This window comes from Trichosurus vulpecula, chromosome 4 (assembly GCF_011100635.1).
Source record: "Trichosurus vulpecula isolate mTriVul1 chromosome 4, mTriVul1.pri, whole genome shotgun sequence".
NCBI classification, from domain to species: domain Eukaryota; kingdom Metazoa; phylum Chordata; class Mammalia; order Diprotodontia; family Phalangeridae; genus Trichosurus; species Trichosurus vulpecula.
The window spans coordinates 441124858-441152091 of NC_050576.1; the positions used below are offsets into that span (position 1 = coordinate 441124858).

The window sequence follows — 27234 nt, forward strand, 5'->3', positions numbered from 1 at the left end:
CTATGTGCCAGGCATCATGATGAGCCCTTTGTAGTCATTATCTCCTTTGACCCTCACAACCACCCTTGGAGATAAGGTAGATAAGGAAACTGAGGCAAACAGAAGTGCACCACAGCTAGTAAGTATCTGAGGCTGGACTTGAACTCAGGTCTTTCAGGCCTGCACCACCAGCTGCCTGCCTGCCATCCTGGTTGTCCTTCTAGCTATGTGACTGCCCCTTCTTGGTCTGGGTCTGTGTCCCCCAGGGCTCTGTCCTGAGTCCCCTTCTCTTCTCCCTCTGTCCTGCTTCACTTGGTGATGTCATCCACTCCCATGGGTTCCCCAATCTCTCTAGCCAGCCCCAGCCTCTCCTCTTGACCTCTGGTCTTGCACCTGCATTTGAGACATCTCGATGTGTCCAAACCTTCCTCCACTCCCAGTCCTTCCCCACAGTCAAGGGCGCCAAGGTCCTCCCAGACCCTCAGAGGGCCCCCCCCACCAGATCCTGCCAAGTCTTTGTAACATCTCTCTTATACACTGCCCCCACCCTGGGGTCTTCTCTTATGCTGCCCCCCCACCCTGGTGCAGACCCCCATCATTTCATGCCTGGACCATGGCAGTAGCTGCTGGGGGTCTGCCTGCCTCAGTCTCTCTTTACTCTCATCCATCCTCCATTCAGCCACCAAAATGATTTTCCTGAAGTGTGTATCTGACCATGTCACCCCTCTACTCATTAAGTACCAGGAGCCACCTATCATCTCCAGGATGAAATGTAAAATCACTTTCAGCTTTTAAAGTCCTTCATAACTCCCCCCAACTTTTTCAGTCCACTTATACCTTACACCCCCTCCCACATATTCAGTGACCCAGTGACCTCAGCCTCCTGGCTGTTCCACAAACAAGGCCCCCCCCCCATCTCCAGACTCTGTGCATTTCATCTGGCTGTGCCCCCTTCCTGGGTTACTCTCCTTCCCCACCTCCACCTCCTGGCTTTCCTGGCTTCCTTCAGGTCCCAGCTAAAATCTCACCCTCTGCAAGAAACCTTTCCCCACCCCCCTTCTGATCACCTCCAAATCATTCTGGCTAACGCTGTCTGCCTGTGGCTGGGAGCTCCTCAAGGACAGGGGGCTTCTGCCCTTCTTTGTAGCCTTAGCACAGTGCCTACTTGGTGCATAGTAGGCATTTCACAAAGGCTGCTGACCTGCAGACTCCCCTGGAGCACAAATCCCTTGCTGACCCTCCTTCCACTCATCTCCTCCTTGCTTGCCTGAGGGCCTTTCTCAGACCTGCCTCCCCCTACGCCTCATGCTCTCTGTGCTCTGGGGGCTTCTTGGAGGTGATGTGGCTTTATCTGGGCCCTCTAGGCTTGTGGGGCATCACTCACACAGAGGTGCCCCCAAGGCCATCCCAGACACACTTCTCTCTCACTTGGCAGCCTCATCAGCTCCTTGGGGTCTCATCGTCAGCTCTCTGCAGATGACCCCAGACCCACACAGCCCACCTCTTCTGTGTCCCACATCACCCCCTGCCCACATCTCAGACTCATCATGTCCCAAACAGAACCCTTCTCTTCCCCTCCCAAGCCCTCCTGCCTTCCAAAACTCCCTGTGGCTGTCCAAGGTGCCAGGTGGGAGCTTCCTCACTGTCCCTGGACCCAGCCTCTCTCACATCCAACCACGTTCAGGCCTTTGCTATCTCTTACTTGGACTATTCAAATGGCCTGCAACTGGCCTCCTGGCCCCATGTCTCTTCCTACTCCCATGCCAACCAAAAGCCCTTCCAGAAGCACAGAGGTGGCCAGGCCACACCGCTGGCTCCCTCCTCCATATTTTAAGCCGTTCACAACCTGGCTTTTAATTGCACATGGATCCACTCCCTGCAGTCCATAGTCTAACCAAACTGGCCTTCCTTCTGTTTCTCATATATGGCAATCCCTCTCATTGCCACACCTTTGCACTGGGCATTCCCCCATACCTGGAATAATCTCCCTCCCCCCCATCTCACTTCCCTCCAAATTCAGCTTGAGTGCTATGGTTTGATCCACCAGATTGCTAATGCCTCCCTCCCCTCCCCCCACTGGCCTCCCACTTAACTGCCATATGTTTATATTCTGTTCCTGCGTATGCATGTATTATATATGTATATACATTTATATTTACAAACGTCCATGTTGTCTCCCTGATAGATTGTAAGCTCCATGAGGACAAAGCTAGTTTCTTTTCTTCTTTCTTTCTTCTTTCCTTTCTCACTCCCTCCTTCCCTTCCTTCGTTCCTTTCTCTTCCTTCCTTTCATTTCTTTTCTTCTTTTTTCCTTTTATCCTAGCACCTTGGACACTTAGTTGGTGTCTGGCACTCAGTAGGTACTTGGTGCTTGAGTGTTGGATCATGTCTCTAAGTCTTCAAACATCCCTGGTTCATGAAGTCAAGGCTCTTCCCCTTCCTGCTTCTCTCCTCTGGACACCCTCCAACATATCATTGCTCCTCCTCAAACATGGCAGCTAAAACAGACCACAACCTCCCATTGCGGTGTGATGCAAGCTGAGGAAAGTAAAAACCGCTGTCTCCCTCTTGCTAGGGACTCCGCCCCTCTTCATTCAGCCCAAGGCCTCATTAGATTTCCCAGTGACCACATCACATGGTGGCCAGAAGGGTGAGCTGGCAGTTCCCTCAGGCCCTCAGGTCATTTTCAGACAAATTGCTGTTCAGCCCTGTCTGCCTCCTTCGTCTTGGGCTTGTGAAGTCAATTGTTGGAACTCCAGCTTGACAGGAATCCCTATTGAGCTATGATATTTTCCTGGATGCTGTCTCCATATCTGTCCTTGATAAGGACAGATGCTTGGTGGCCACCCACAGTCTTCCTGCTGTGGTCTGACAAGGCCCGGCAGAGGGGAACTCTTTCATCCCATCATCAAGACTGAGAAGTTCAGTTCTTCAGCCTAAAATCATGTTAACGTTTTTGGCGGCCGAACCACCCTGGTGGGTTACTAATAAGACCTCCCCCAGGGTGGGCACTTGGCTGGGGGCACATACAGCATGTCCATAGCAACATTCAGGGCCACTTCCCACTCATGGGAGGGCTCTGCCATCCTTGAACAAGGCACACCCTTCCTGGGCACTATTCTCATCCCACACTTGGCTTCAAAGCCTCCGTGATGCCTGTGAGAGCCTGTCTTCCACTTTGCTTTGAGATTTCAGGTTTGGCTCCCCTCATGCTCTGTGTGGGCTATGGTCCGCCATGACCACAGAAAAGGCTGTTTGTTCCTCTTGCCCCCTGTGCTTCCTTCTGAGAATTCATGGGGAGGGGCTTCCTCTGCTGTGTGATGCTGACCCACCTGCCCTCCTCCACAGTAGCAGACTTCACAGCTATCTGGACATCTTCCTTCTTCCCTCTCCATTTCCAGTGTATTTCTATGAGAGCATCATTAGTATCCTCATGGCCTTTTTGGGATCTCACAGTCACCAGAGATGCCTCCCCTCCCAGAACTCCTTCCTCCTTCCTCCCTCCTCTCCTCCCTCCCTTCTTTCCCTCCTCCCTTCTTTTGGTTCTTCCCTCTTTCCTTCCTTTCTTTCCTCTCTCTCTCTCTCACTCCCTCCTTTTTTCCTTCCTTCCCTCTCTGCTTCCTTCTTCTCTTCATTCCCACCTAACGCTGCCAAAGTCAGGCTTGGCCAGTCTCGTTGGGTTCCCCATCATGCCCCCATGCCCCTGTCCTCACTGGCACTGTGGCAGCAGGTGAAACCTCTTGGAGCAGGAGCAGATAATCATCATTGTTGGGGCAAACACCAGGCAGTGCCCTCTGACCTTTGGCTTGGCCTAATGGTGGGGAGGGGCTGGTCAGAAGCACGGTCCTTGGCTGGCTGCCTCCTATTTCAGCCCTGCCCTGCACAGCGGCCACTCCCTCTAATCAATACATCCCTGAGGGCTGGGTAGGGATGTGTCCACTCGTCATCCTCTGGCCCTTGGTCAGTCAGTGGCTTGAGGTATGGAATGAGCCAAACGACATCATCTGCATGCCCAGGCCTGGGCTGGGTCCTGTTCTCTCTCCTTGTGCAGAGACCCAGCCTGGGTGTCAGGAGGTTGGGTCTTGCAGGGTCACCATGTGGACATGACCTCGGTTGCTTTCTTTCCCTCTCTGAGCCTCCTGTAAACAGGGGTAATACCTCTGCCCTGCCGTCTTCCCAGGGCCCTTGGCAGGAGTTGTGTGGGGCATCTGACCAGTCCATGTGGGCTGCAGGAAGGTGGCTAGGAGGGGCCAGGTTAGGGCTGTAGAGTCCTGGCTGAGCCTGCAGGGTTGGGGGTCAGAAGCCCCCATGGGAGCAGGCTTGGGAAGCTTTGGGAGACTTTGGACCTCTCCCACAGTGCCCGAGAACAGCTCTGCTTGGCAGAAAAGGGGAGAGGAGGGAAAGGGGGCAAGTAATTAGAACACCAAGAGAAAAGGTGATACACCGAGTGATCTTGTATATACGATGTCTGGCCTGGAAGGGAAGGACTACAGGGGCCAAAGCTGGGACTAGCCCAAGCTGACCGTGCCCCGCCCAGCCCTGGGACCCCAGCAGCCTGGACAGCCCTGATTCCTGCAGGAGGGAAGCTGCAATGCCCCAGCTCCAGCAGATGGTCAGCTCTCTCTAAATCAGGAGCCCTCCATGACTGGCCCTGCTGGCCTGAGCCGCCAAGAGCCTGGTCTCCCCAAGCAGCATAGGACCACTTGGGGCCTGTCATGACCTTGCATCAGGCAAGGGTGTAAGCTCCCCACCAACAGGCAGCCTCACAGCCCCCTCTGTCTGTCTCTGTCTCCCCCATTTCGCTCCCCTAGATTTGTATCTTCATTGGTGAGACCCTGCTCTTCTCCAACTGGGCCATCACAGCAGACATCCTGATGGTGAGTGACCCAGGTCCCTGCCTCTGACCTGCCTCTGTCATGAATGGGTCTGGCTACAGGTGGCCTTCTTCCAAAGCCAGCTGGGAGCTGTGGGAGATGGGAGAACTCTTTTTGGAGAAAGGTGGTTTGGCCATATGTAGACTGGATTGGAGAGGGAAGAGCCTGGGGCAGGGGAGGCCAAGGAGATGGCTGTCAGGGGCACTGGCAGCTTACGAGGACCTTAAGAGTCATGAGGGCAGAGAGGACCTCCCAGTGTGACGAGACCTGTCATCTGTCTGGCCCATCAGGCACCAAGGCCAGGCTCCTGCGGCCCTCAATGCCCTCTCAGCTCCATCATCTCTGTGACTGTCAGAGCCCGGTGGGGGAAGGGGACAGGGAAGCACCAGCTGAGTGTTTGTGTTGTTGGCGGCTCTGTCAAAGACTGTTTACAGGGAGGTCAGCAACAGACACCGGCCTCAGACCAGCTGGGGTGGCTGCAGCCACCCAGACAAAGCCGCTCAGTCCCAGAGAGGCTGTGTAGGTCAGTGCAGGATCAGTCAGCCTGGTCACAGCTGAGCTGGGGCCTGGAGGGAGGGGAGGAAGGTGTGACTGACAGTGCCCAGGTTTCCATGGGAGACCAGTCCAGCACTAGGCTAAGGGGCTATGCCCGTTGTTATGATGGGTGCCAGCAGCACCCATGGGAGTCAGAGGGACCAACTGATTGGCCCCTGTGCCCTAAGGTACCCCACCTTCTACCAGGTCTGTCCAGCCCCCTTGTCATCCTTCTCCACCCCAGAGAGGGTGCCTTTGTGGCATCGTGTTGATAAGAAGGGGGGAGGTGCCTGGGAGGACAACCAGCTTTGCCTCTGCAGGCACCAAGGCGAGCCCTCTTTCAAGATCTGGGGGGCAGGAGGCTGTGTCTGGCTGCAGGCCTGCTCAGGTGGGGGCAGGAGGGTGCCTAGCCCCTGTTCCCCTGGTGTGTGAGGGAGACACAAGAAGGCACAGTTTGTTTGTGCTGTCGCTGAGCTGGATTCTGTTGTTGGGAGGGCATGCTGGCTGACCAGGCTGGGAGATGTTGGGGGAAGTGTGGGCCCTGGCATCACTGGCCCCAAAGGCTTGGCCCCGTGGAGGAATGTAGGTGTGGCTGAAGAAGGCTCTAGGGATGGGGAGATTAGGGATGGGGGCAGGGAGGAGGGCAGTGGGGACAATGGGAGGAAGGAAGTGTCAGGGTTTGGTGCATTCCTGGGGAGGGGGCAGCTTCCTGCCAGGCTATCTTTTCCATCAACTCAGCCTGTCCATCCCCCTCTCTCCCCACTGGGATCCCCCCCATTCTGATGCTCTGGGTCAGAAAGGGCAGGGTGGGGTGGGGGGCTCATGGGCTGGCTGAGGAAAGCATCCCAGGATCTCAGCTTTCAGATGAGGGCCTCAGGTTCAAATTTGAGGAGGGGCCTTGAAACTCAGGGCTCCCAACTCCAAAGTGGCCTCTCCACTCTGCTCTGCAGAAAGCTGCCTCCCTGGCACCCCTACTGCTGACTGCTGTACCAGGCTGGCCTAAGGGGAGGGGCAGGCCACCCACCCTGCAGGAGGCTGCTCCCACAGAACCCAGCTTTACTTAACATGTTCCCAGAAAGCCTTCTCCCTATTCTCCTCTTCAGTCACCAGCCAGCCCTGCCCCAGGGACCTGCAAAGGCTTTCTATGGAAAAGGGAAAGTCAGTTTGGGTCTCATCTCTTTCCCATCTGAAGGTCCTCGGGGCATGAGCCAGGCTTCCTCGGCCTCGGTCCAGGCCCATTGGGCTTACAGAGAAGGGGATGCCATGGCCTCAGCTAGGGCCCTCTGGCATTGGAGGGAAGCCAAGATGAACGCCCCAACTCCTAGGTTAGACACAATGCAGAGCAGGGGGAGGCGAGGGGTCCCGGGGCGGCAGGCAGGTGGAGGCCAGAGGAGGGATTGAGATGCCTCTGACTTTGGGGAAGGCCAGGCCCCTAAGCCCGAGGGCTGCCGGCTGACCTGGCCTTCCTGGCCTTCCTGCTTCCCTGCAGTATGTGGTCATTCCCACACGCCGAGCGACTGCTGTGGCCCTCCAGAGTTTCACCTCTCACTTGCTGGGAGACGCGGGCAGCCCCTATCTCGTTGGCTTTGTGAGTACCACTCACAGGGGCTGGGGGCGAGGGTGCATCGGAGCCTCTCTCCCTGACCTGAGCCCAGGACCTGGGCACACCTGACTGGGGGTGGGTGCTGAGGGCATGGGGCCACACGGGGCACAAAGCTCACTCTGTTTCCTTTGCCTGGCTTCCTTCCTTAAGAGGTGCCTCCATCTGTAGTGGGGGGTAGGGGGATAGAAGGGGAGCTTCCCTAGATGGGGTCAGGGCTTAGGGAAATGGGGCCCGGGGCAGGAGATGAGGGCGTGGCTGCTGGGACCAGACCATAGAGGTGGGAGATCCGGGATTTTGGACAGTGCTGAGGAGGGCCAGCAGGCAGACAGACACGGGGTCCTCAGGAGGCACTGGGTGTGTGTTTATGTGTGTGTGTGTGGGGGCACTTTTGGCGGGGTGTCCCAGAGAAGGCCTCCACTCCTTGTGTGGAGAGGGCAGCCTGAATGTGTCCCAGCCCTGCAGAAATGAGGAGAGAAGTCCTATTCCTAGCCCCTCAAGCAGGACAAGACCTGAGGAAGCGCATGGTTGGGAGGCTGGGAGGGAGAGGAGGAGCGGCCAGGCTGCCACATGAAGGTGGTGAGCCTCCTTCTGCCCTGCCTCCCTCTGCAGATCTCTGACCTGATCCGACAGAGCACCCGGGAGTCCCCGCTCTGGGAATTCCTCAGCCTGGGCTATGCACTCATGCTCTGCCCCTTCGTGGTGGTCCTGGGTGGAATGTTCTTTCTTGCCACTGCCCTCTTCTTCCTCAGCGACCGGGCCAAGGCCGAGCAGCAGTAAGTGGCTGTGGGGGGGCAGGGATGGGCTGGGGGGGGCGGGACTGTGGGCTCCTGAATGCAGGGCTCAGCCCAGGGAGCCCCCTACCCTGATACTCTGCAGGGGCGGCCAGGCTCTAGGCCATGTGACTCCCACCTTTCGAGGCATCAGACTCTGCACGGTCTCCAGACTGGACTCCCCCATAGATACTTTCCCCAGGGCTTTCAAGGACTTAGGCCCAGGGGCCCCTTTGTGAGTGGCCCAAGCCTTTGCCAGAGATCCCTAGCAGTGCACTGTGGGCAGACAGGAGCTGTACCTACCCTCAGCCTCCTATTGCTGCAGGCACGTGGTCATCCCTACTTGCCCTCAGCCTACTGTCCATACCAAGGATGACCATAGTGCAAAGGGCTGCATGGAAGCAGATGGGGTGGATGGGGAAGCCATGAGGGAACCAGGAGCCAGGCTTGGGTAGCCCAGGGGTCTCTCTGTTAGCCTGAGGTTAGTCAGTGACATGTGCCTGAGGCATCCTCTTCGAGCCCAGCTCTTCCCAGAAGCCCCCAGGGCCTGGCCCACAGCATGCCTGAATCTGTTTTCTGATCTCATGGGCATGTGGCTATCTTCTCTGCATCGTCTCCAAGGCATGGCACGTCCCAGGTTCAAGTCTGTCAGTCACTTGCAGGATATAAGAAAGGTCTCCTTTATTCATCTGGCCAGTATGAGTTGGGGAGAAGGGAGGGAGCCCGCCGAGGATGGGACTTGGTTTCCCTGGCTATAAATCAGTCAGTTGGACCAGTCAGTCTCCAAAGTGGTTTTGAACTGTGGTGATCTGGGAATCTGGGGAGGGAAGAACCATTTGTTTCCTGGACAAGAATCGTGTTTCCTATGGAAATGGCCAAGGAGTGGAGAGACCCTGCCATGGTGGTCAGGTTGGGCCTCAGGGCCCACAGACTCTGGGTACTGCCCACTCTGAGCAGGCAGGGATTTGCCCATGTGTGGAGGGCTAATGAATGTCTGAGGCAGGGAAGCCTCCTTTGCATGAGGGGTCCCATTAGACGTGGATGGACTGGCAGGATCCTCTGCTCCATTTGGTGCCAGAAATGTTGGGAAATGCCTCCACTGTGCCAGGCACCATGCTTGAGCCAGGGCCACCCCCTCTGCTCAAGAGGCTCACCCCAGGAGCCACTGAGAACAGGACTTGGGCTGGGGTTGGTTCCTGGTGTGCTTGGGCCCCATGAAGCATCTGGGCTCCTCAGGCCCCAGCTGGGCCAGCCTGGAACAGGGCCCTGAACATGGGTTTGCCAGTGCCAGGCAGAATGGACAGAAAGGAGAGGATGCCTGCCATCCTGGCCAAAGGGAGAATGAGGCAGATGGGAGCCATGCCAGCCATGACAAGGGACCCAAAGGGCCGGTGGAGAGGGTAGAGAGAGGCAGGTTGTGGAGGGCTCAGAAAGCCAAGGACAAGTAGGAAGCAGTTGTGAGTGATATCACTCAGGAATAGCAAGCTGTGTGGGGAAGGGGTTGGAGTGGGGAGATGCACTTTTTTTCAAAGGGTTTGCAAAGTACTCGGCAGATAGGATCTCAATTGAATCTCTCCACAGCCCTGGGAACCAGGTGCAGATGGAAAACAGGCAGACCAAGGTGATATGACTTGCCCAGGGTCACACAGCTAGGAAGTGTCTGGGTAGGATTCCCACTCAGGTCTTCCTAACAGGTCCAGCGCTCTGGCCTCTGTAGGTTCCATGAGAAGTGAGGGCCTGAATCAGGAGGGGAAAGAAGGGGTGTAGAAAGAGATATCTCAGAGACAGAAATGCCCAGAATGAGCAGTCGAGGAGATATGGGAAGTGAGAGGGGAGGGGGAGTTAAGAGGGCCTGGCAGAACCGAGGAACCATGGAGGGAATGGGGGAATGGAGCAGAGACAACTTAGTCCCCCAGCTTGCCCAGGGCATGGAGGGAACGCTGGGAGGGTATGGAAGGTATAGTGAAGGGCATTCTCTAGAGCAGAGGGGAAACCTACCCTTGTTTGTGATGGCCAAAGGCTCTCCTGGGGAAGGGTCTGTAGGCCCCAAGAGCAAGGGGGCCTGACCTGAAGAGGCAGCTGGCTTTTCCTGGGTGTGGCCTCTGTACAGGGTCTGGGCAGAGAGGAATGGTGGCGGGCAAGGAGCCCAGCAGCACCCAGGCATGCTCTGGCCCGAGCACAGACACACACAGACACACCGAGCTGGTCGAGGGTCTTTGAAGGCCCCGAGTACCAGGGGGACTTTCCTGGAGTCCCCTTCCACCATGAGTGGGCCATGGGACACATCCCTGGAGAATCTGAGGAGCAGGGAGGCCAGAAAGGGGAATGAGGTGGACGTGGACCATTCTTGCCAGCACACCTGAGGGGGCTAGGGCTTGCAGAGAGGCCCCTAACCTGGCTCCAGAGTGGGTAGGGGGAGGTGCAGGGCCTCAGGAACCAGTCAGGGTCAGGGGCCCTGCCCCACTCACCCTCTGCTCTTGGTCATTCCCCTGCAGGGGCCCTCGGGAGTTAGCAAGCTGAGTGTGGGACGGGGCCACCTCCGGCCAGCCGGTGGTGGCATCCAGGTAAAGGGTAGTTTCGGTCCTTGGGGTGGGCTGCTTGGTGTCCCCTGGGTTCTGCCTTCCTGCTGCTGACCCGGGCCCTGCTGGGGCTGCCCTGGCACCTGCCTCCCTCTGCACCGGGATGGGTCAGTTAGGAGCTATTGCCAAGGCCAGCCAGGACGGGAGTGGGACTGGAGGGGTGAGTAGGCATGGCGTTTGCCAAGAGGCATGGGGCAGCTTGCTTCCTGCCTCCCCCCCCCCACCTCCCTAGACAGGAGGGGCAGGGCTGGGGCTGGGGCTTTGGCTGGCATGCTGGACTCAAGGAGAAGGGGAAGGAGGCTAGATCTCTGCACGCAAGGCCTTTCCTCTTGATCTGGGGAGATGGTGATGGGGTAGCCTGGCGTGGGGTGAGCCTGTGGGACTTGGAGGGTCCTTTGGCCCTGACCTGCCACAGGGCCACAGGAAAATCATCCACCTTTCCCATCCTGCTTTGCCATCGGAAAAAAATGAGGACAATAACCCTTTGACCAGCTGCCCCTCAAGGCTGTGGATTGGATGAGAACGTTTGATGTCTCCCATTAATTAGGGTGAATGTTGTGTGTCAGGTGCAGGTGTCTGGCAGGACCCAGAGGGGATCAGAAAGGCTGCAGCCATTTGGGCTGCTGGTCTCTCCTCACCCACGGCCCATCTCTCTGTCTCTCCCTGCCTCCTTTCTCCCCACCTCTTTCTCTTCTCTCTTTCCCACCTTCTCTCTCTTCCTCTCTCTCCCTCTCTCTGTCTCTCTGTTTTTGTCTCCTCTCTGTCTCTGTATCTGTCTCTCCTCTCCCTCTCTCTGTCTGTCTGCCTTCTCTGTGTTTATCTCTCCCTTTGTCTATCTGTCTGTCTCTTTCTCCTCTCTCTGTCTCTCTCTCTTTCACCCCCACCCCCGCCTCTTCTTTCTCTCTCTGACTTTCTGAACTTCTTCCCACACTTTCTTGTCTCCTTCCAGTCCTCCCCCATGTCCTTTTGCCTGGTGGGAGGGGGGTGTCTGGTTTGGCTCCCAACATGCTCCTCTGTTCCTAGACCTTAATCCCAGGCCCTGTTCCCAGCCCTTCCCATCTCAGTTCCCCCCAGAGAGGAGCTCCCAGTTCCTCTCGTCTGCCTCCCCCAGGGGCCTGGCCCTTCCCTCCACCCCTGCTCCCTCCATGCAGCTCAGTCTTCCCAGCCTGGCTGCCTGGACACACAACACAGAGATACAGGGAAAACTGTGGGAACATGACAGGAGAGGGGCTCTCAAACCTGGACACACCAAGCCCAGGTCAGACTGAGTACCAGATGAGCCTCCGGGGTAGCCTCTTGTCCAGCTTGTCTGGGCCACCAGGAGCTCGCCCAGCCTCCAAGCCCCCCAGAGAGGTTTGTGGGGGCCCTGCACCTGCCCCCCATTTCTGCTGCCCCCCACCTCCCAGGGCCAAGTCCAACAGTGCCCAGTCTGTCCACCCCTGAGCCTTCTCCCTTCCAGGCTCAGCCTCCATAGTGAGGCCTGCCCTTCCCTGGAGCCCCGGCCCCTGACTCTGGGCTCAGCCAGGGGCCCAGATTCTGAGCTGGGAGAAAGTTCAGTTACTAAGTCCAATGCCCCCATATTAGGGATGAGGAAACAGACCCATGGGGTGAAGCAAAGGCCCAGGGTCACTCAGTGACACGGAGAGAACCAGAATCTGGGGCCTCTGACCTGATTCAGAACTCTTTACCCTGTGCCCAAGGCATCGCCAAGCTGGGCTCAGGGACCTTCCTTGGCAGCCAGCCCTGTGGTGCTCCGTGTGTGTGTGTGTGTGTGTGTGTGTGTGTGTGTGTGTGTGTGTGTGTGTAAACACGTGTATGTGTGTGCGTGTGCGCGCGCACGTGTTTGTGTGAGTGCATGCTGGGGTGCGGGAGTCCTGGGGCTTGCTGCCATGGAGGGGCCTGGCCTGGACCCCTGACATCCCCCCCTCTTCTCCAGGGTGAATCAGCTGATGATGCCCCCAGCATCTGTGAAAGTCTGAACAGGGTGAGTAGGGGGATCCTTGGTGGGGGTGGGGGGGGTCTCCCTCATAAGGGTTGATGGTCAGGGTCACAATAGCTAGGGGGCACTACAGTGGATAGAGTGCTGGGCTTGGAGTCAGAAGGACGTAGGTTCAAATCCTGCCTCAGACACTTACTAGCTTGGTGACCCTGGGCAAGTCTGGCTCCCAGGCACCCCAAGAGGAGGTCTTGCCTTGTGAGAGCCATGGCCTCCATCCCCTACCTTCCTCCCTTTCCTCTCTCCAGGTGTCCTGGGAGCAAAGAACGGTGGGAATTCTGGGCCCTGGAGCAGCCACCACAGCCCTGCCTTGTCCAAGAAAGGAGGTGGAGTGATTTCAGTGGGCAAGGCCCGGAGCCAGGGTTGAGCCTGCTTCGGTCTAAGGCTGTGACCCCCAAAGGCAGGAAGGCAGTCGGGAGGAGGAATAGGAGTTGGCCATGCAGGGCAGCATGATGGGTGCAAGACAGAGAGACCTGTGGCTGCCTCACCCCAGGGTTCTGGGCACAGGTTAGAGTGACCCATGGCTGCCTCACCCCAGGGCTCTGGGCGCAGGACAGAGTGACCCATGGCTGCCTCACCCCAGGGCTCTGAGTGTAGGACAGAGTGACCTGTGGGTGTCTCACCCCAGGACTCTGGGCACAGGATAGAGTGACCCATGGCTGCCTCACCCCAGGGCTCTGGGCATAGGACAAAGTGACCCATGGCTGCCTCACCCCAGGGCTCTGAGTGTAGGACAGAGTGACCTGTGGCTGCCTCACCCCAGGGCTCTGGGCGCAGGACAGAGTGACCCATGGCTGCCTCACCCCAGGGCTCTGAGTGTAGGACAGAGTGACCTGTGGCTGCCTCACCCCAGGGCTCTGGGCACAGGATAGAGTGACCCATGGCTGCATCATCCCGGGGCTCTGGGCATAGGACAAAGTGACCCATAGCTGCCTCACCCCAGGGCTCTGAGTGTAGGACAGAGTGACCTGTGGGCGTCTCATCCCAGGGCTCTGAGTGTAGGACAGAATGACCTGTGGGTGTGTTACCCCAGGGCTCTGGGTGCAGGATAAAGTGACCCATGGCGGCCTCACCCCAGGGCTCTGGGTCTCAGACACATTTGTGGAAACGTTCAGAGACAGGAATCTTTCAGAGGGAGCCCTGCTCCCCCCCACTGCCTTTGCTGTGTGGCAGGAGATGCTGCTGACAGAGACAAATTGGGGGGGAGTGTCCCCCCTGGACACACTTTACATGCTACATGGGTCCATGTATATGTATGTGTGTATGTGGCCTGTAAAGAGGCAGTGCTAGCTTTCCAGAGAAGCCCTTCTGGGAGCCAGCCAGGATGAGCAGGCTGGGCTCCAGAGCAACCCAGTTGGGGGGCGGGGAGGCAGCATCGGTCACTTCAGACAAACCCTCAGCCCCCAGCAGCCGCAGGGCCATGTGGATGATCTCATTTTCTAGCATTTCCAAAGGAGAGGGTTGGCAGTCTTGGACCCCCATTGGACAAGGAACAGCTGGGGAGGCGGATGGGCTTTGGGCTTCCAGGATCCTCCTCGCTCCCTCCCCATCCCTGTTCCATCTCTCAGCATCTTGGCTTGGATCCGATGGACCACATGGGATCTCCTCTAATGTCCCAGTTTTAGGGAGGCAGAAACAGAGGCCTGACTTGGGGAGCCACCTTGTCCAAAGTCCTCGTGGTTGGCTAGTGCCGGCTCTGAGACTAGAATCCAGGCCTTCTGCCCGTGAAGTAGGGCAGCATGCCCAGTCCCCAGGCCCGGTGCTCGCCCTTGGCCTCCCCTACCTGCTTGCTCTTCTGGGCTGGGCTGGGGGGCTGAAGTAGGCTAGGGACTAAAGGCTGATAGCAAGCGGGAGTGTCATTGGGGAGGGGCTGATGGGAGGACCCAGGAGGTCAAGACCTAACCCTAACCCCACGCCCTCGTCCCCGCCCTGGAGACAAGAAAGCATCTGGCAGGCAAGGACTGAGAGCCTCTGGCCTGGCCCTGTGTCCTGTGCTGCCCTGGTAGAACTTCCACCTCCCCCCCCACCCCGCCCCGCTTCCTGGCAGAGGAATTTCCCAAATTTGGGTCACTTTCAGGAATTGAAGTTGTTTTGCCAGGGGTTCAGGGTCCCTTTTCACCAGTTGGCAGGGAGGGGCTGGCAGGAAGCTCAGCCTAGTCTCCAAGGCCCCAGCCTGGGCCCTGGAGGGTGGCCGGGTGGGCTGACTCAGGAAGACACCCCATTCTGAGCAGGCCCATGATTTGTTTGTGGGAACGACCCTAACCCTTGAAAGACAGACACACAGGCAACACGATGTGGCCTCTAGAGCAGAGGACCAGCACCGTCAGCCCACAGGAATTTAGTAAGCACCTACCATGTGCCTGGTGCTGTACTAGGAGTTGAGGGGGTGGGGAGGGGGTGGTAAAAGAAAGACAACCTGGATCGGGTTCTCCCAGGAGCCTGCTGGGGAGGAGTCTTTTCCTCTACGGCCAGGACGTGCAGCTGAGCAGCCCCCCCACCCCAAAGCTTCTCCCTGGCCCTGGGACCAGCACACCCAACACTCGGTGCCCTTGGTGGCCCATCCATCAACACCCCTCCTCACTTCCCATCCTGTTTCCTGAAGGGTGGGAGGGCAAGCCACGAGAAGGAAGCATGGAACAGCACCACCACACAGGGAATGGGATGGCCTGGATGACCTTTGCCTGTGTTTCCTTCCCTGCCCTCCCCCCCCAACCCAATGGCAAACCCCATAATCCCAGAGAGAACCCTAACCTAAGAGCCCTTTCTGAAGCAAAGTCCAACAGACCTCCCCAAGAAATCAAATGTTACCCTCAAGAACAGCCAGAAAGGGGGCAGCTGCCCCCAGTTTGTACTGGGGCATTACTCCACTGCAAGCTTTACCCCCCCACCCACCCACTTGTGAGCTCCCTGGACCACAGCGAGCCAGTGATCCCGCCTCGCTTCCCTGGACTTTGTGGCAGGCTGTCCCCGGTTCTGTCAGAACCCCAACCTCCAGACTCCCCCATCCCTGCAGCCTTGGCAGGATCCCCAGGGCGGCTGCAGGCCTGAAGGACCTCCCATCATGCTTCTAATACTGTTGTTTTGGGTGGGGGTGGAGACAAGGAAAACCACCCCCAGGGCTGCCTCCTGAGGACAGCTGCTCCGCGGTAGGACCTGAGGATGCCCCCTGGGTTTATTGGTCCACACTGGCCCCCAATTCCCATGGCAGGGGCAAGCAGGAGGCACGTGTCCAGGTGCAGAGCAGGGGGCCACCCCACCAGCCTGGGCCAAGCTTTCTTGTCGTACAAGAACCGGTTTCAAGGTTTCCTGACTTCTTTCAGGAAGCAGAATGGCTGTCTGATTTTCTAGAACAGCCAGGACTGTGAACTGATCTCAGAGATGAGTGCAAAGTTAACCAGAGACCTTTATGTAAATTAATAAACCTATTTAAGGACAGCTGCTGGTCAGTGTCAGCTTCCTCGGGGGGCACTGTGCAGCACCCCCGAAGTGCAGTGGGGTCTCCCACACCCCTGCCATGGCTGCCTGCTCAGACAGGAACAAGGGGGGCCCCAACTCCAGAGAAGGGTCAGTCTGAGGCCACTGACCAGCTTGGGGGATCAGTGTCTACCTCCAATCATCCTCCTGGCTGAGGGGCATGGCCCCCTTCCTGGAGGGAGGGGCACAATGACCCAGACCTTGGACACTGGGGGTCCAAGGCCCACATCTCAAGCTTATCCAGCCTTGTCCCACTGTCCCCCTCACCCCCCGCACCAGACTTTGTGTGCCATGGACTGGGCTGGCACTTCCAGACCTGTGCCCAACCAGCCGGCCACCCAGCTGTCCCAAACCCTCTTCTGGGCCTCCAGTAAAGCCTCCCTGCCTCTCGAAGGTGGTTCTTTAGCACAGGCCCCCAGAAGCCCCTTTCTGGCTTCTCACCCAGCACCCCACCCTTCCCAAGTTTTGTTCACACATGGTCCCTACGGGACACCTCTCCCGAGCCCCTTCCAACAGCCATGGGGCTGGCCAAGGGGCTCCTGTTGGGGGAGGAGAAGCAGCCCTGCTGTGCCCAGGCTGTCACAAAGCTTGACTAAGCCCTGGGGCAGGAAGAGGCTGGCTTTATTGGACTGGGGTACAAAAATAGTCTCTGGTATGCGCTGCCCCCTGCTCACTTGGGGCTGCCCTCGGGCCCCAGTGGCTGCACTTTTTTCCGCAGCCTGGCCTTGGGGCTGCTGTTTTCCCCTGTGGGGGGCAGTCTGGCCTTTTTCACCATGGGGGTAGCTGGGGATGTGGCGTCCAGCCCTGTCTTTCTTTTGCTGGCCCGGAGTTTCTTTCTGGGCCCCTCAGAGCCTGCCGCTGCGCTCCTGGAGGCCCCGTTCACCAGGGCCTGGGGCCTTGGGACCTCGGTCTGGCTAGGGTCTGGTGCAGGGGTCTTCGAGGGTGACTGTGGGCCCTCCACAGTACCGTTCAGCCCAGGCAGTGTCTGATGCTGCTTTGATTTCCTTCTCCTCTTTCTCTTCCTCTTCCCCGTACCCTCTGTGGCAGCAGCTGTGGTGGCGGGGGTCTCCTCGCTGCCCTCCTGGCGCCTCTTGCGCTTTTTGGTCTCGGGGAGGAAGCCCTTCTTCCGCTTCCGTCTCCCCAGATCCTCGGGGGCCTCGGCTGTGTTCTGAGAGACCCTGACCTTGTCCTCCTTGGGGCGCCTGTAAGTGAGCACACCCGGGTCAGGGCCCTGCAGGGAGCCCCTGCCCCGGCCACTCCCCCAGCCACCAGCTACGTACTGGACACCCAGCAGCTTCAGGGCCTGCCAGGTGAGGTCGGAGAGGCGGCCCGTGGTACCCAGGTGCTTGCTCTGCCGCAGGGTCTGGAGCACAGCCAGGGGAGCCTCCAGGCTTGTGGGCAGCTTCTGTGGAGACAAGGGAGAGCCCTATGACTGCGGGCGGAGGGACCCCCCAGGGCTGGCAGAGGAGGGCACCCAGGGTCTAACGAGAACACTGAACAAGAGGGTACCCAGGGCAAACAGGAGAAACCAGGCACAGGGGAGGGCAGCCCTGGACAGGAAGGCACTCAGGGCAGACAGAGGACGACCCCCAGGGCAGACAGAGGGGCCTCCCAGGGCACGGGGGGGGGGGGGGCACCCAGCCAGGAGTCAGACTGAGAGGGAGGAACATCTCAAGGGGAAGCCCCTCTCCCACCCTGAAAAGGCCCCCTTCACCTCCTCCTTCACAGTTTTGACAAGGAAGATGAGGAGTTCCAGGGCCTTGAACATTTTGAGGCGGGTCCTTTTGGTCACGGCCATGCCCACCATTCTCAGACTCTGGAGAGAGAGAGAGCCATGCAGCGACTGCCTAGGGCGCTATGGGGAGGGAGTCTTTGAGCTTCCTGGGGGCAGGGGTAGCACCGCATGGCTCACATACCTCAGTGGTCTGCCTGATGCTGTCCCCAATCAGCTCCTGCCAGGCTGGGCCCTCCAGGGCCTGTCTCAGCTCCCGCATCTGCAGGGCCTTCAGGAGCATCAAGCAAGCCTGGGCCTGAAAGGTCATGAAGAAAAGCCTGTGTCCCTAGTGGTCATCAGCTACGCATGCTTGGGATGGCTGCTCCCTTCCCACCTTCCCTCCCAAGCCCAGGCAGAGTCCAGAAATGAGGCCAATTTGTGTCAGAAATGCAGGCATACTGATGACCCCTGGGTTTGTGGGCCCAGGCCTTGCGGTGGGTGGGTGGGGATGGCTATGGGTCTAAGGCCCTTTGGACCTTCTGAGATCTACGAATGGGGATGAGCATCTGCTGGACCCCAGGCCAGCCCCTGCCCTGTAAGGCTGACACTGCGGGCAGCCACACGCCCCTTCTCGTGCCCCCGGCCAGCCCTGGCCACAGGCCCCTCACTGCTGGTCAGCGACCCTGTCCGACTGCTGTAAACAGACGGTGACTGACAGGAAAGTGGGGCCAATCTTGACTGGACAGCTCTGAGGAGCAGGCATGCAAAGCCCCAAGGGCCAGCCAGCCAAGGCAGGACCCCGCCAGCCTGCCCCAGGCCAGTCCTGAATCTTGCCTGGTGGTAAGGCCGGGCTCCGGTGGTGATGAACGGGAGGATGACGGGCAGCAGCTGCCGACAGATCATCTGGGGAGAGAGCCGATGATCACTGACCACACCATGCCGGGGTGGCCCGGACTCCTGCCTGCCGTCCCCCCTGCCACTGTACTCCCAAGAAGTGCCACCTGAGACCCTATGTCCCCAGGGCTGATGAGCGGGGGGGGGGGGGGGGGGGCCGCGTTTACCGGGTGGCGGCTGAAAAGGTCCACAAACATGGCGGCTGTGAGAGGGCTGTTTCGCTTGGACAGGAAGCTGGTCAGTGCCTCAGTGTATAGCCGCGTCACCCGGGCCAGGTCCAGGCAGCTGGAGCCCTGCAGGGGCACAGAAGGGGCCACTGGAGTGGGCGAGCCAGATGGAAGGGTAATGGCTGCAAATCCCTTGGCCCTTCCTGACTCACTAGGGCCCCAGACACCCCAGACTCTCACAGACAACTGAGGGATCTGATGTGTCTCTCTGGGCTCCAGCTGCCCCCCAGGGACTAAGCTAGAGGCCTTAAATACCACCTCCTGGCAGTGAGGCCTGTGCAAGCCTCCTCTTCCCCCTCCCCCTGGCTCAGCCTTCCCAGGGGATGGGAGAGAGACTCACCTCCACTTGTGGGGGCGCACTGATTTTCCGCTGCTTCTTTGGGGACAGGGCAGCTGGCACCTCAGCGGCGTTCCCCTTCAGGACCCGGAGCAGGTAGAGGGAGGCACTGAGGACACAAGGAGGTGGCGGGGGGAGAGCAGGCTCAGGCCCCCAACTCCAGACTGGTCTTGGAGAGCTTGGATTCAGCCCTGCTCTGCCCAAGCCCCTTGAGGCCCCTCACCTGAAGTGGTAGAGAGCGATGGTGGAGTCGGCCTGGTGGCTGGCCCGCTGCACCAGCCGCTCCAGCATGGCATGGAAGTCCTCGGCCTGGCCGGCCACGCTGTGGCAGTACTGCTTGGCCCGGCACAACTGATTCCTGCCGGGACAGGGGAACGTTGGGGAGTCATTGCCAGGGAGCTCCCCATCACGCAGCCTAGAGCTCCAGGAAGGCTCATAGCAGGGGCCCGATCCCCGAGTACTGCCTCCAGATGCGCTAAGACCACCCCCCACCCCACAGGGTGCTCCCCACCTCCACCACTGGGGCCGCAGAGCAGGCCTTGGGTGCCTAAGGCCCAGGTGCGGGAGGGCACTCACGTGAAGATGTCTGCGGTCTTGCGCAGGAAGTCCTGCTCCTGTTTGGCAGAGTTGCGGCTCATACTACGCTCGATGACAGCCAGCAGGGGCTCTACCAGCTCCAGAACCAGAGGGTTCTCAGGCTGCTTGATCAGGAACCCCTCCACCAGGTCCAGAACCTGCAAGGCCAGAGCAGTGGGAGGCTGCCCCCTGGTCCCCCCCATCCCTGCCTGCTGCCACCCCCCCTGCCCCCTGGCCGCACCTTGATCTTGAAGTCACAGCGAAGGTTCTTCTCCTTCTGCATCTTGTCCTTCTCCTGCTTCTTGGCCTGTGTGCGCAGCTTCTGTTCCGCAAAGAGGCTGGCGAGGCGCGCGTCCAGGGCCATCATGGCATCATCGTCCAGCTCCTCCTCGCTGCTCTCGCCATCGGCTTCCTGGGGGATGGAGGGGAGGGAGCTGCTGCTAGGGAGTCCTGCCTACACCAGTTTACTGGGTGAACTCCCCCCACCTGAGGCTGGCCCCAGCTTTCCCCTGCCCCAACTCACCAGTGCCTTTCCCGCCTGGAGCACAGTCATCAGCCGCTGCCGGAAGCCACTGTCCACTTCCCCATCGCTAGCCTCGTCTGAATCTCGGTCCTCACTCCCCTCGCTGTTGTCCGAGCTGTCCTCATCGCTGGCTGAGTCCTCCTCGCTCTCATCCTGAGACACAGGCAGGGCTTGGTCAGGAGCTCACCCCAGCCCCCGGCACACTCATCTCCAGCCCCCAGACTCAGCTCCACAGTTCCTACCTCCCCAGCCGCAGCTGGCCTCTTCCTCTGGCCAGGCTCCTCTGTGACCACCACCGCCCCATCCTCCTCCTGTTCGGGGTCCAGCACCTGCAGACCGAGTGGGGAGAGAGGTGACTTCCCAGGCAGGGCACCGCGGCCCCTCCCCCAAGTCGGGTCCCAGGCCCCAGACCCCACTCACGTCCAGGATCAGCTGCAGGGCCCGCCGGTTCAGGTGTGGACAGACGTGGGCGAACACACTGCGGGACACCTGGCGCATGAGGCGGCTAGGCTGGGACAGCAGTGACAGCAGGATCTCCACCATCACCTCAACCCACTGGGGATCCTGGGCACCTACCAAGAAAGCCATGGGCCAGGCGTATCAGGGAAGGCCTGGGGAGAACTCTGAGCGGTGCAGCCAGTGAGCCTCCCCAGCCAGCAAGCACCCCCAGCCCTGCCCAGTCCCCGATTTCTCTGTGTGGCCTCCTCCCGATGGGCCAGCCACACATAGGCCTGAGGGTCCATCAACTGAAGCAGCCAGGACCCCCAGACTCTGGAGGGGCCTCAGCTGATCCTGCTGCCCTGGGGACATGGGGGGGGGGGCCTCCCCTGGGACAGCCCACCCCAGTGCCTGGTGTCTGAGCTCACCGGCTGCTGCCTTCTTGTCCAAGGCCTTCTCGATGCAGTTCTGTAGGTCACTCAACAGGTCAACGCACTCACCAGGAGCCTGGAAGGAAGCAGGGAAGGGGAGCTGGGACCCCCGAAGTGGCCAGGGTCTGGGGCTCCCAAGGCTGTTTCCTACCCGCCCCCCAGGAGGGGGTGGGGCCTAGGACCCCAAACCCCAGCTCGCACAGGAGAAGCGGAGGTCCAGAGGAGCAGAGGTGAGTCAAAAGTCAGAAATGAGAATTGTCTCTGGGACTCTGGCCGACATCCCCAGATACCCCGACCCATTCCTGCCCCTGGAATGGGGAGGTGTACCCCACGGCCTGACCTCTCAGCCTCGCTTTCTTCATCTATGAAATAGAGCCAACACCAGCCCTGCCTCCCAGAGACTCCTGTGGGCAGCAGGACCAGGAGCAGCCCTGGGGAAAGCTGCCCCCTGGGGGGGGGGGACGCACCTTGAAAAGATGGATGCCCACAAGGAGCAGGAGCTGCAGGAAGGCTGTGATCTCGGCCCCACGGCTGTCCTTGACCCGCTGCCGCAGGCGATCCGCAGACTGCAACATCCTGGAGAGGAGGGGAGGGGAAGGGTCAGCGGGGCCCTGCAGAGAGCAGCCCACCCCCAGCCCAGCTGCTCAGCTCACCGGTCCCAGGCAGCCTTCTCCTCTGTGCTGAAGGGCTTCACGGGCCGGACATTCTTACTGTGGGACAGCAGAAAGTCCGCATACTGCACCAGATGCTGGGTCCAGAGCTGGCCATCCGCCATCACGCCGTGGCTGGCCTTCCCTCTAGGCAGGCTTGGAGGTGTCTTGGGGGCATCTCTCAGCAAGGGCAGGGAGTTCAGGGTCTGCAGCAAGCTGATGAAGCGGGACAGCTGTCATGCCACACAGCCCAGAATCCTCCCAGCACCCCCCACCCCCGGGGCAGACAGCACCTAGAACCACACACAGGGGGCACAGCCTCTGCTGCTTATTAGTCTCGTGACCTCAGGCCTAGCATTTTACCATGGACTGTTTCTTCATCCCCAATATGGGAGTCACTGCTCTCCCCTTTTTGTCACCAGCCTCCACTATGCCAGCATTTATTAGGTGCCGACTGGAGCCAGGTACACAGAGCGATGAAGGAGGGCCAAGGCAGGGCCATGGGTGGGGGATGCTAGGCTAGGAAGGGGCCCCAAGGGCAGGGCTGGGGAATCGGCCATTTCCTGGTCAGAGACAGGCCTTAGGGAAGGAGAAGAGCGGCATGGGGCCCCTCCTCTGTCAGCAGAGGGAACCACAGGGACGGGGCTGTTCCACAGTGGAAGGGGGGAGCCAGGACCGAGGAAACGGCCCCTCTGTGCAGGGTGGGAGCGAGGCTCAGTGGGAGCACATAAAGCTGTCCCCTCACCTACCCCCCCTCATTCAGACTGGTTAAGTGATTGCCCCCGCCCACTGCTGCCATCCCCAGCCCTGGCAGCCTCACCACCTGGAGGGAGGACCCACCTGAAGAAGGCGTTCCCAGAGGCATCTCTGCTCTTGCTGTCCAGCGGCACAGACACTTGCTGCTGTGACTCGGGAATGTCCTTGGAAGGTTTCTTTGTTTCAAAAAATGAATGAAAAAAGCAGAACCTGGTGGGGATGGGGAAAAAGTGACTGGGAGTGTCAGGAGGACACAAACCCAGGGCACAGGCGCTCCACGCCCACCTCTCTCCTTCCTGGCGGACGGTGGGGCTGGGCCAGATGGCCTGGGCCGGCTCCCACTGCTTCCTCACTCCAGGATCATTCTTAGACTGCCTCGCTACCCGCCCACACCACTGACCCAAAGAGGAACGGAGCGGCTCTGCACATGGCTGCAGAAGTCTGCCTCTGCCCACACCAGCCCTCACCCCTGGAACTCCAAGCAGGCTACACAGGGAGCTTTTGGGTACCCTCCCCTAGCTACCACATGCACAGGCTACACTGGTGGACAATTGGCTAGGTCACTAACAGCTAGCATTATCATCCCTGGCCAAGCAAAGGCTAAGTTTCCAAACCAGGAAAACCTGGGGTCGAGTCCTGACTGACCCAACCTCGCCACAGAAACCTGGGCAAATCACAGATGAGCTGCCACCCTGCCTTGGTGGAAAGACTATGCTCGCTTGGGAGTTCCCTGATCATCCCTGTCTTTATCTCAGACGAGGGGAAAGATGACGGGATCATGGACTTTGAACAGGGCCTTGAGGGTCGTCTAGTGGAATCAACCCCACCTGAGGGATGAGAAACAGGAGGCTCAGAGGAATGAAGGCCACCCAAGGTCCCACAGATGCTATGTGGCTGGGCTAGAATCTGCACTGAAGGCTCCACACCCCCTCCCAAGCCAGGGCTGGGTCCCAGAAGTCACACGGAGCCCCCAGCTCTCCCACCTGGCAATGCCCAGGACAAAGGCCTCATCCTTCGTCACGTGGGGATTCTCCACGATGCTGGTCAGTCTCTGAATGAGCCATTTCCGCAGGCGAAACACAAACTTCTCGGTCCTGGGAGGAGGATGGCCAAATTGGTGCCAGCAGCCCTGCCTCCCAGGCTTCCCCCCTCAGTGCTTCCCTCTACTCCTCTCGCGGGGCCCCCCAGCACTCACGTTTCCACGCGCCTGCTTTCGTCCTCTGCTGCATGTTTCTTTTGCCGGCTGGTGCTGAACTCGAGGCAGCTGCTGAGGTCGGGCCGCAGAAACATGTCCTGCAGCCAGCTGCTGTAGCGGTTCAGCACCTCGGGCTGCAGGTGCTTCACCACCGGCCACAGACTGGGCACCACTGGGTAGCCCTGGTTGGTGAGGGAGGAGAAGGCCACCAGCACCGCCAGCTGCTTCTCAGGGTCTTCGCAGCCCTCCATGAAGGTGCTCACGTACTTCTCCATCTCCGGCGCGAATTTGAACCTTGAAGGCAGCTGGAAGGAGAGGGCCCGCTGTGCTTCCCCTCCCAGGCCCCGGCATCACAGGCCAGGCACAAGGCCTGGCTCTGTACCCTCCACTGCACCCAACCCTTCAAAGTACAAATCAGCTTTACCTGGGCGGAGAGCACGTGGTTGCCATAGCGACGCATCACTTCTCCATGGAGGACCATGTGGAGCTGCTCCAGGGACAGCAGGGGGAGAGCACTGCCCAACAGGCGGAAGGCTGCGTAACTACAGAGGGACGTGGGTGTCAAAGCCTGCTCCTCCTCCTCAGTCTGATGACTTTTGGGACTCCCCCCGCACCCCACAATGGGATAAGCAGATGTTAGAGGGGCCTGGCCTGGCCAAACGTAGCCCCTGACGCTCTGGCTCAGTGGGCTAGGGACACAAAGGGGAGAAGGAAGCCTGCCTGCAGAGTACCTGCTGGGCCCGGAAGGCTCCTCGAGGAGCCCGGCCTCCACCACGTCCTTCCAGAAGAGGTCAAAGGCACCCTCCTGGAGAGCGACACGGATGAGATCCAGGCCCACGGGGGGTAGCACCTTCTCCTTCTTCACAGACTTCGCTGCAGTGCTCAAAACTTCTACCAACCTAGAGGAGTTTGTGAACAAACATGAGAGTGAACAAGTTCTCCTCCCCAAGTCAGGAATCCTGGCTCTAGTCCGAGCCATTCACTGACAGATCTGGAGGGAGGGCCCAAGAAGGGGAGAAACAGCCGCCGAAGCTCATGTGGTCAAAAACTGCTGGGCTTTCGCCCACGATGCCGGGCGCCCGATAAGCCCAACCGGGGCAGCTCAGAGCCTCACACACCAGTTGGGCCACTCACTCTACCTCTTGGGCTTCCCGTGTCCCTTCCAGTCTGGAACACTGAGGCCAGGAGCTGTCCCTGGCAACCCGAGACCAGCAGACTTGGAAGAATGCTCAGGGCTTGGCCATCTCCTCTTGGCCCTGTCTCTCCTCACAGGCTGCTGTGGCCCCACGCACCTCACCGGCCCTCTGCGCTGGACCTAAGTGAGCTGTCCCGAGGCGCATAGCGTGACCCTCCTTCCCAGTCCCAGGCCAGGCCAGCCAACGCTCCCCCCACATCCAGCCAAACCTGGGGACGGTCTCCTTGGTGACCACGGAAGCCGAGCCTAGAAGCTTCTTCAGCTTTCTGGGCTGCAAGACACCTGGGAACCTCTGGAGCCCCACCAGGAGGAGCTGAAGCTGCTCAGGGCTGCTGAAGGCCGAGGTGAAGTCGGCCTGGAGGATGCTGAACAGGGCCTCCTCAAACACAGGCTCTGGGACCTGTGGAGGGGAGAAGAAGCGAGGCTCCTCCTCACCCACCCTCCTAATGCGTCTCCCCTGTCTTCTCCAGAGGCCCAGGCTGGCCCCCTACAATTCCCCCCTCTGGGGCCTCAGCTTCTTCCCCGAAAGCAATGGCCCCTTCCAGCTTGGACCTCAGCTACTGTGGTCCTGGCTCGTGAGAGCACCCCACGATGCATCCCCAGCCCTACCTCTGAGAGGATGTCTACCAGTGTGCGGTGAGGGAGGTCCTGAAGGTGGTTTCGGTGTTGGGCCAGGCTCTGCAGGAGCCGGACAGCTTCCACCAACGCCTTGTGGTCCTGGGCAGGGAAACAGCACAGAGGTGTGGTGAAGGAGGAGGAGAAAGACAGAGAGAAAGAGAGAGAGGAAATCGGGGGGGGGGGAGAGAGAGGGAAAAGGAGAGGGAGGGGGCGGGGGGGAGAGAGAGAGAGACAGGGAGGAAGCAGAGGGGGACAGAGACGCAGAGAGAGATTGGGGGGGGGGGCGCCCCGAACCCTGTGTGGCTTCTCAGCAGACTTTGTAGGAAGCATGTGGCCCAATGCAGGAGCAGGGCCACCATAGGCAAGGACAGAAAAATGCCCAGGGTCTGGAGCCCAGCAGGCCAGGCTTACCTTCACCAGGCGGCCCGACTGGAACAAGGCCAAGACCCCAAAGAAGTTCCCGAAGGCGGCGTTCCGCAAGAACTTCTGCAAAAGACATTCAGGACACGGTGTCGCACGACATCGCGCCAACCCTGGCTCTGCTGCGACTCAGTGGGCTAGTCCCCGGCCTCTGGAGCCTCAGCACCCACCCCCTGCAGGGAGCAGGCTGCAGCCCAGGGCAGGGACGCCGGGGCCCGGCCCGCCCTCACCTTCCGCTGCAGGTCGTGCTTCTCCCGTATCTGCTCCAACACCCCGAGCAAAGGGACGTCCTCCAAGGCCTGCAGCACCTAGGAGAGCGCCCGGCGTTAGTGCAGGCAGGTGGGCGCGCTGCCCCCGCCCCGGGCACCCGGCAGGGCCCCCTCCTCACCTGGCTCAGGGCCAGGCTGAAGCCCGGTCTCGCCGCCTCCCGAGTGGCCCCCAGGCCCTCGATGAGCCGCTTCAGGGCGTACTGGAGCTCGGCCTCCTGCGGACAGAGGAAGGGAGGGAGAGTGAGGCCGGGGCTCCCCCGCACGGCCCGCGCTGCCCCGGCCCGCACCTGGGGGCTCCCGCACCTGAGGCCGCTCCCGCAGCCGCTCCACCAGCGCCGCCGTGGCCGCCAGCCGCTCGTCCTGGGCCGGCTTGGCGATGCCCCAGAACAGGTCCAGGAAGTCCCGGCTCTGCTGCAGCAGAGGCGCCGGCGCCGCCGAGGCCGAGACCGAGGCCGAGGCCGAGGCCGAGGAGGGGGCCCGCTCCTCCGTCCCCGCCGCCGTCCCCTCCGCCGTCCCCTCCCCCGTCCCCTCCGCCGTCCCCTCCCCCGTCCCCTCCGTCGCCTCCTCCGCCGCTTCCGTCGTCGCCTCCGCCGCTTCCGTCGTCGCCTCCGCCGCCTCGCCGGGCTCCGGCTCGGCCTCGGCCTCAGCCGCCGCCGCCCGCGATCTCCGCGTGCTCCGCAAGCTCCGAGTAACCGCCATGCTGCGCCGCGATCCCAAACGACCCACGTGCTTCCCCGGCCCGGCTACGCCACACCGCTTCCGGGTCACGGCGCCATTGAGCCTGCCCGCTCGGGCGGAAGGGCGGGGCCCAACTGCGACTGCGCGCTGCGGGCCGGGGCGGGGCGGGGCGGGGCGGGGCCGGAGCGAGAGGAGCCAGAGCGGGCGGAGCCGGGGCTGCCCGAGGAGCGCTCTGCGCAGGTGCGCCGGGGGTGGGCGGGGTCGGGAGCGAGCTGCGGCCCCTCCTCTCTTCTCCGCCTCCTCGCTGTTCTGCTGTCGTGCCACCCCGCGACCAGCGGGGCCCTCGGGAGGGGGCGGTCAGGGGGAAGATCCCTGCAGCTCTGCAGCCACGCGTCGGCGCCCACCGCGGCGAGCCCCTTCTCCTCCCCAAGTCCACCCTATGGGGGGGGGGGGGCGTGCCTGCGCGCTCTAGTCGGAGTCTGCGCCAGCGGAGGGAGTGCGCGC

At 60.3% G+C, this 27234-nt stretch overlaps 2 protein-coding genes across 2 annotated transcripts in view; one reads left to right on the forward strand and one right to left on the reverse strand.

Annotated features, from left to right (window-relative positions):
- Nucleotides 1-15770, forward strand: part of SPNS2 (sphingolipid transporter 2) — a gene marked incomplete in the record, with an annotated part of 29520 nt that extends 13750 nt beyond the window's left edge. The window contains 5 exon segments of the mRNA XM_036754277.1: nt 4791-4856; nt 6877-6975; nt 7600-7763; nt 12276-12323; nt 12584-15770. Coding sequence (XP_036610172.1) covers nt 4791-4856; nt 6877-6975; nt 7600-7763; nt 12276-12318 — 372 coding nt within the window.
- A 639-nt stretch (nt 15771-16409) lies between these two features.
- MYBBP1A (MYB binding protein 1a) lies at nt 16410-26751 on the reverse strand. Its single transcript, XM_036755847.1, has 27 exons — nt 26356-26751; nt 26172-26267; nt 26014-26091; nt 25775-25849; nt 25355-25462; nt 24955-25145; nt 24282-24449; nt 23975-24092; nt 23551-23855; nt 23339-23449; nt 22440-22565; nt 21603-21815; nt 21417-21525; nt 20947-21025; nt 20501-20652; nt 20323-20409; nt 20081-20233; nt 19799-19969; nt 19558-19715; nt 19205-19339; nt 18985-19090; nt 18585-18710; nt 18358-18426; nt 17726-17839; nt 17524-17625; nt 17090-17214; nt 16410-17011 (listed from the first exon to the last, which is right to left on the reverse strand). The coding sequence occupies exons 1-27, from the start codon at nt 26749-26751 to the stop codon at nt 16480-16482; spliced, it is 4203 nt and encodes a 1400-aa protein (XP_036611742.1). The 3' UTR covers nt 16410-16479.
- Between the last annotated feature and the right edge of the window lie 483 nt (nt 26752-27234).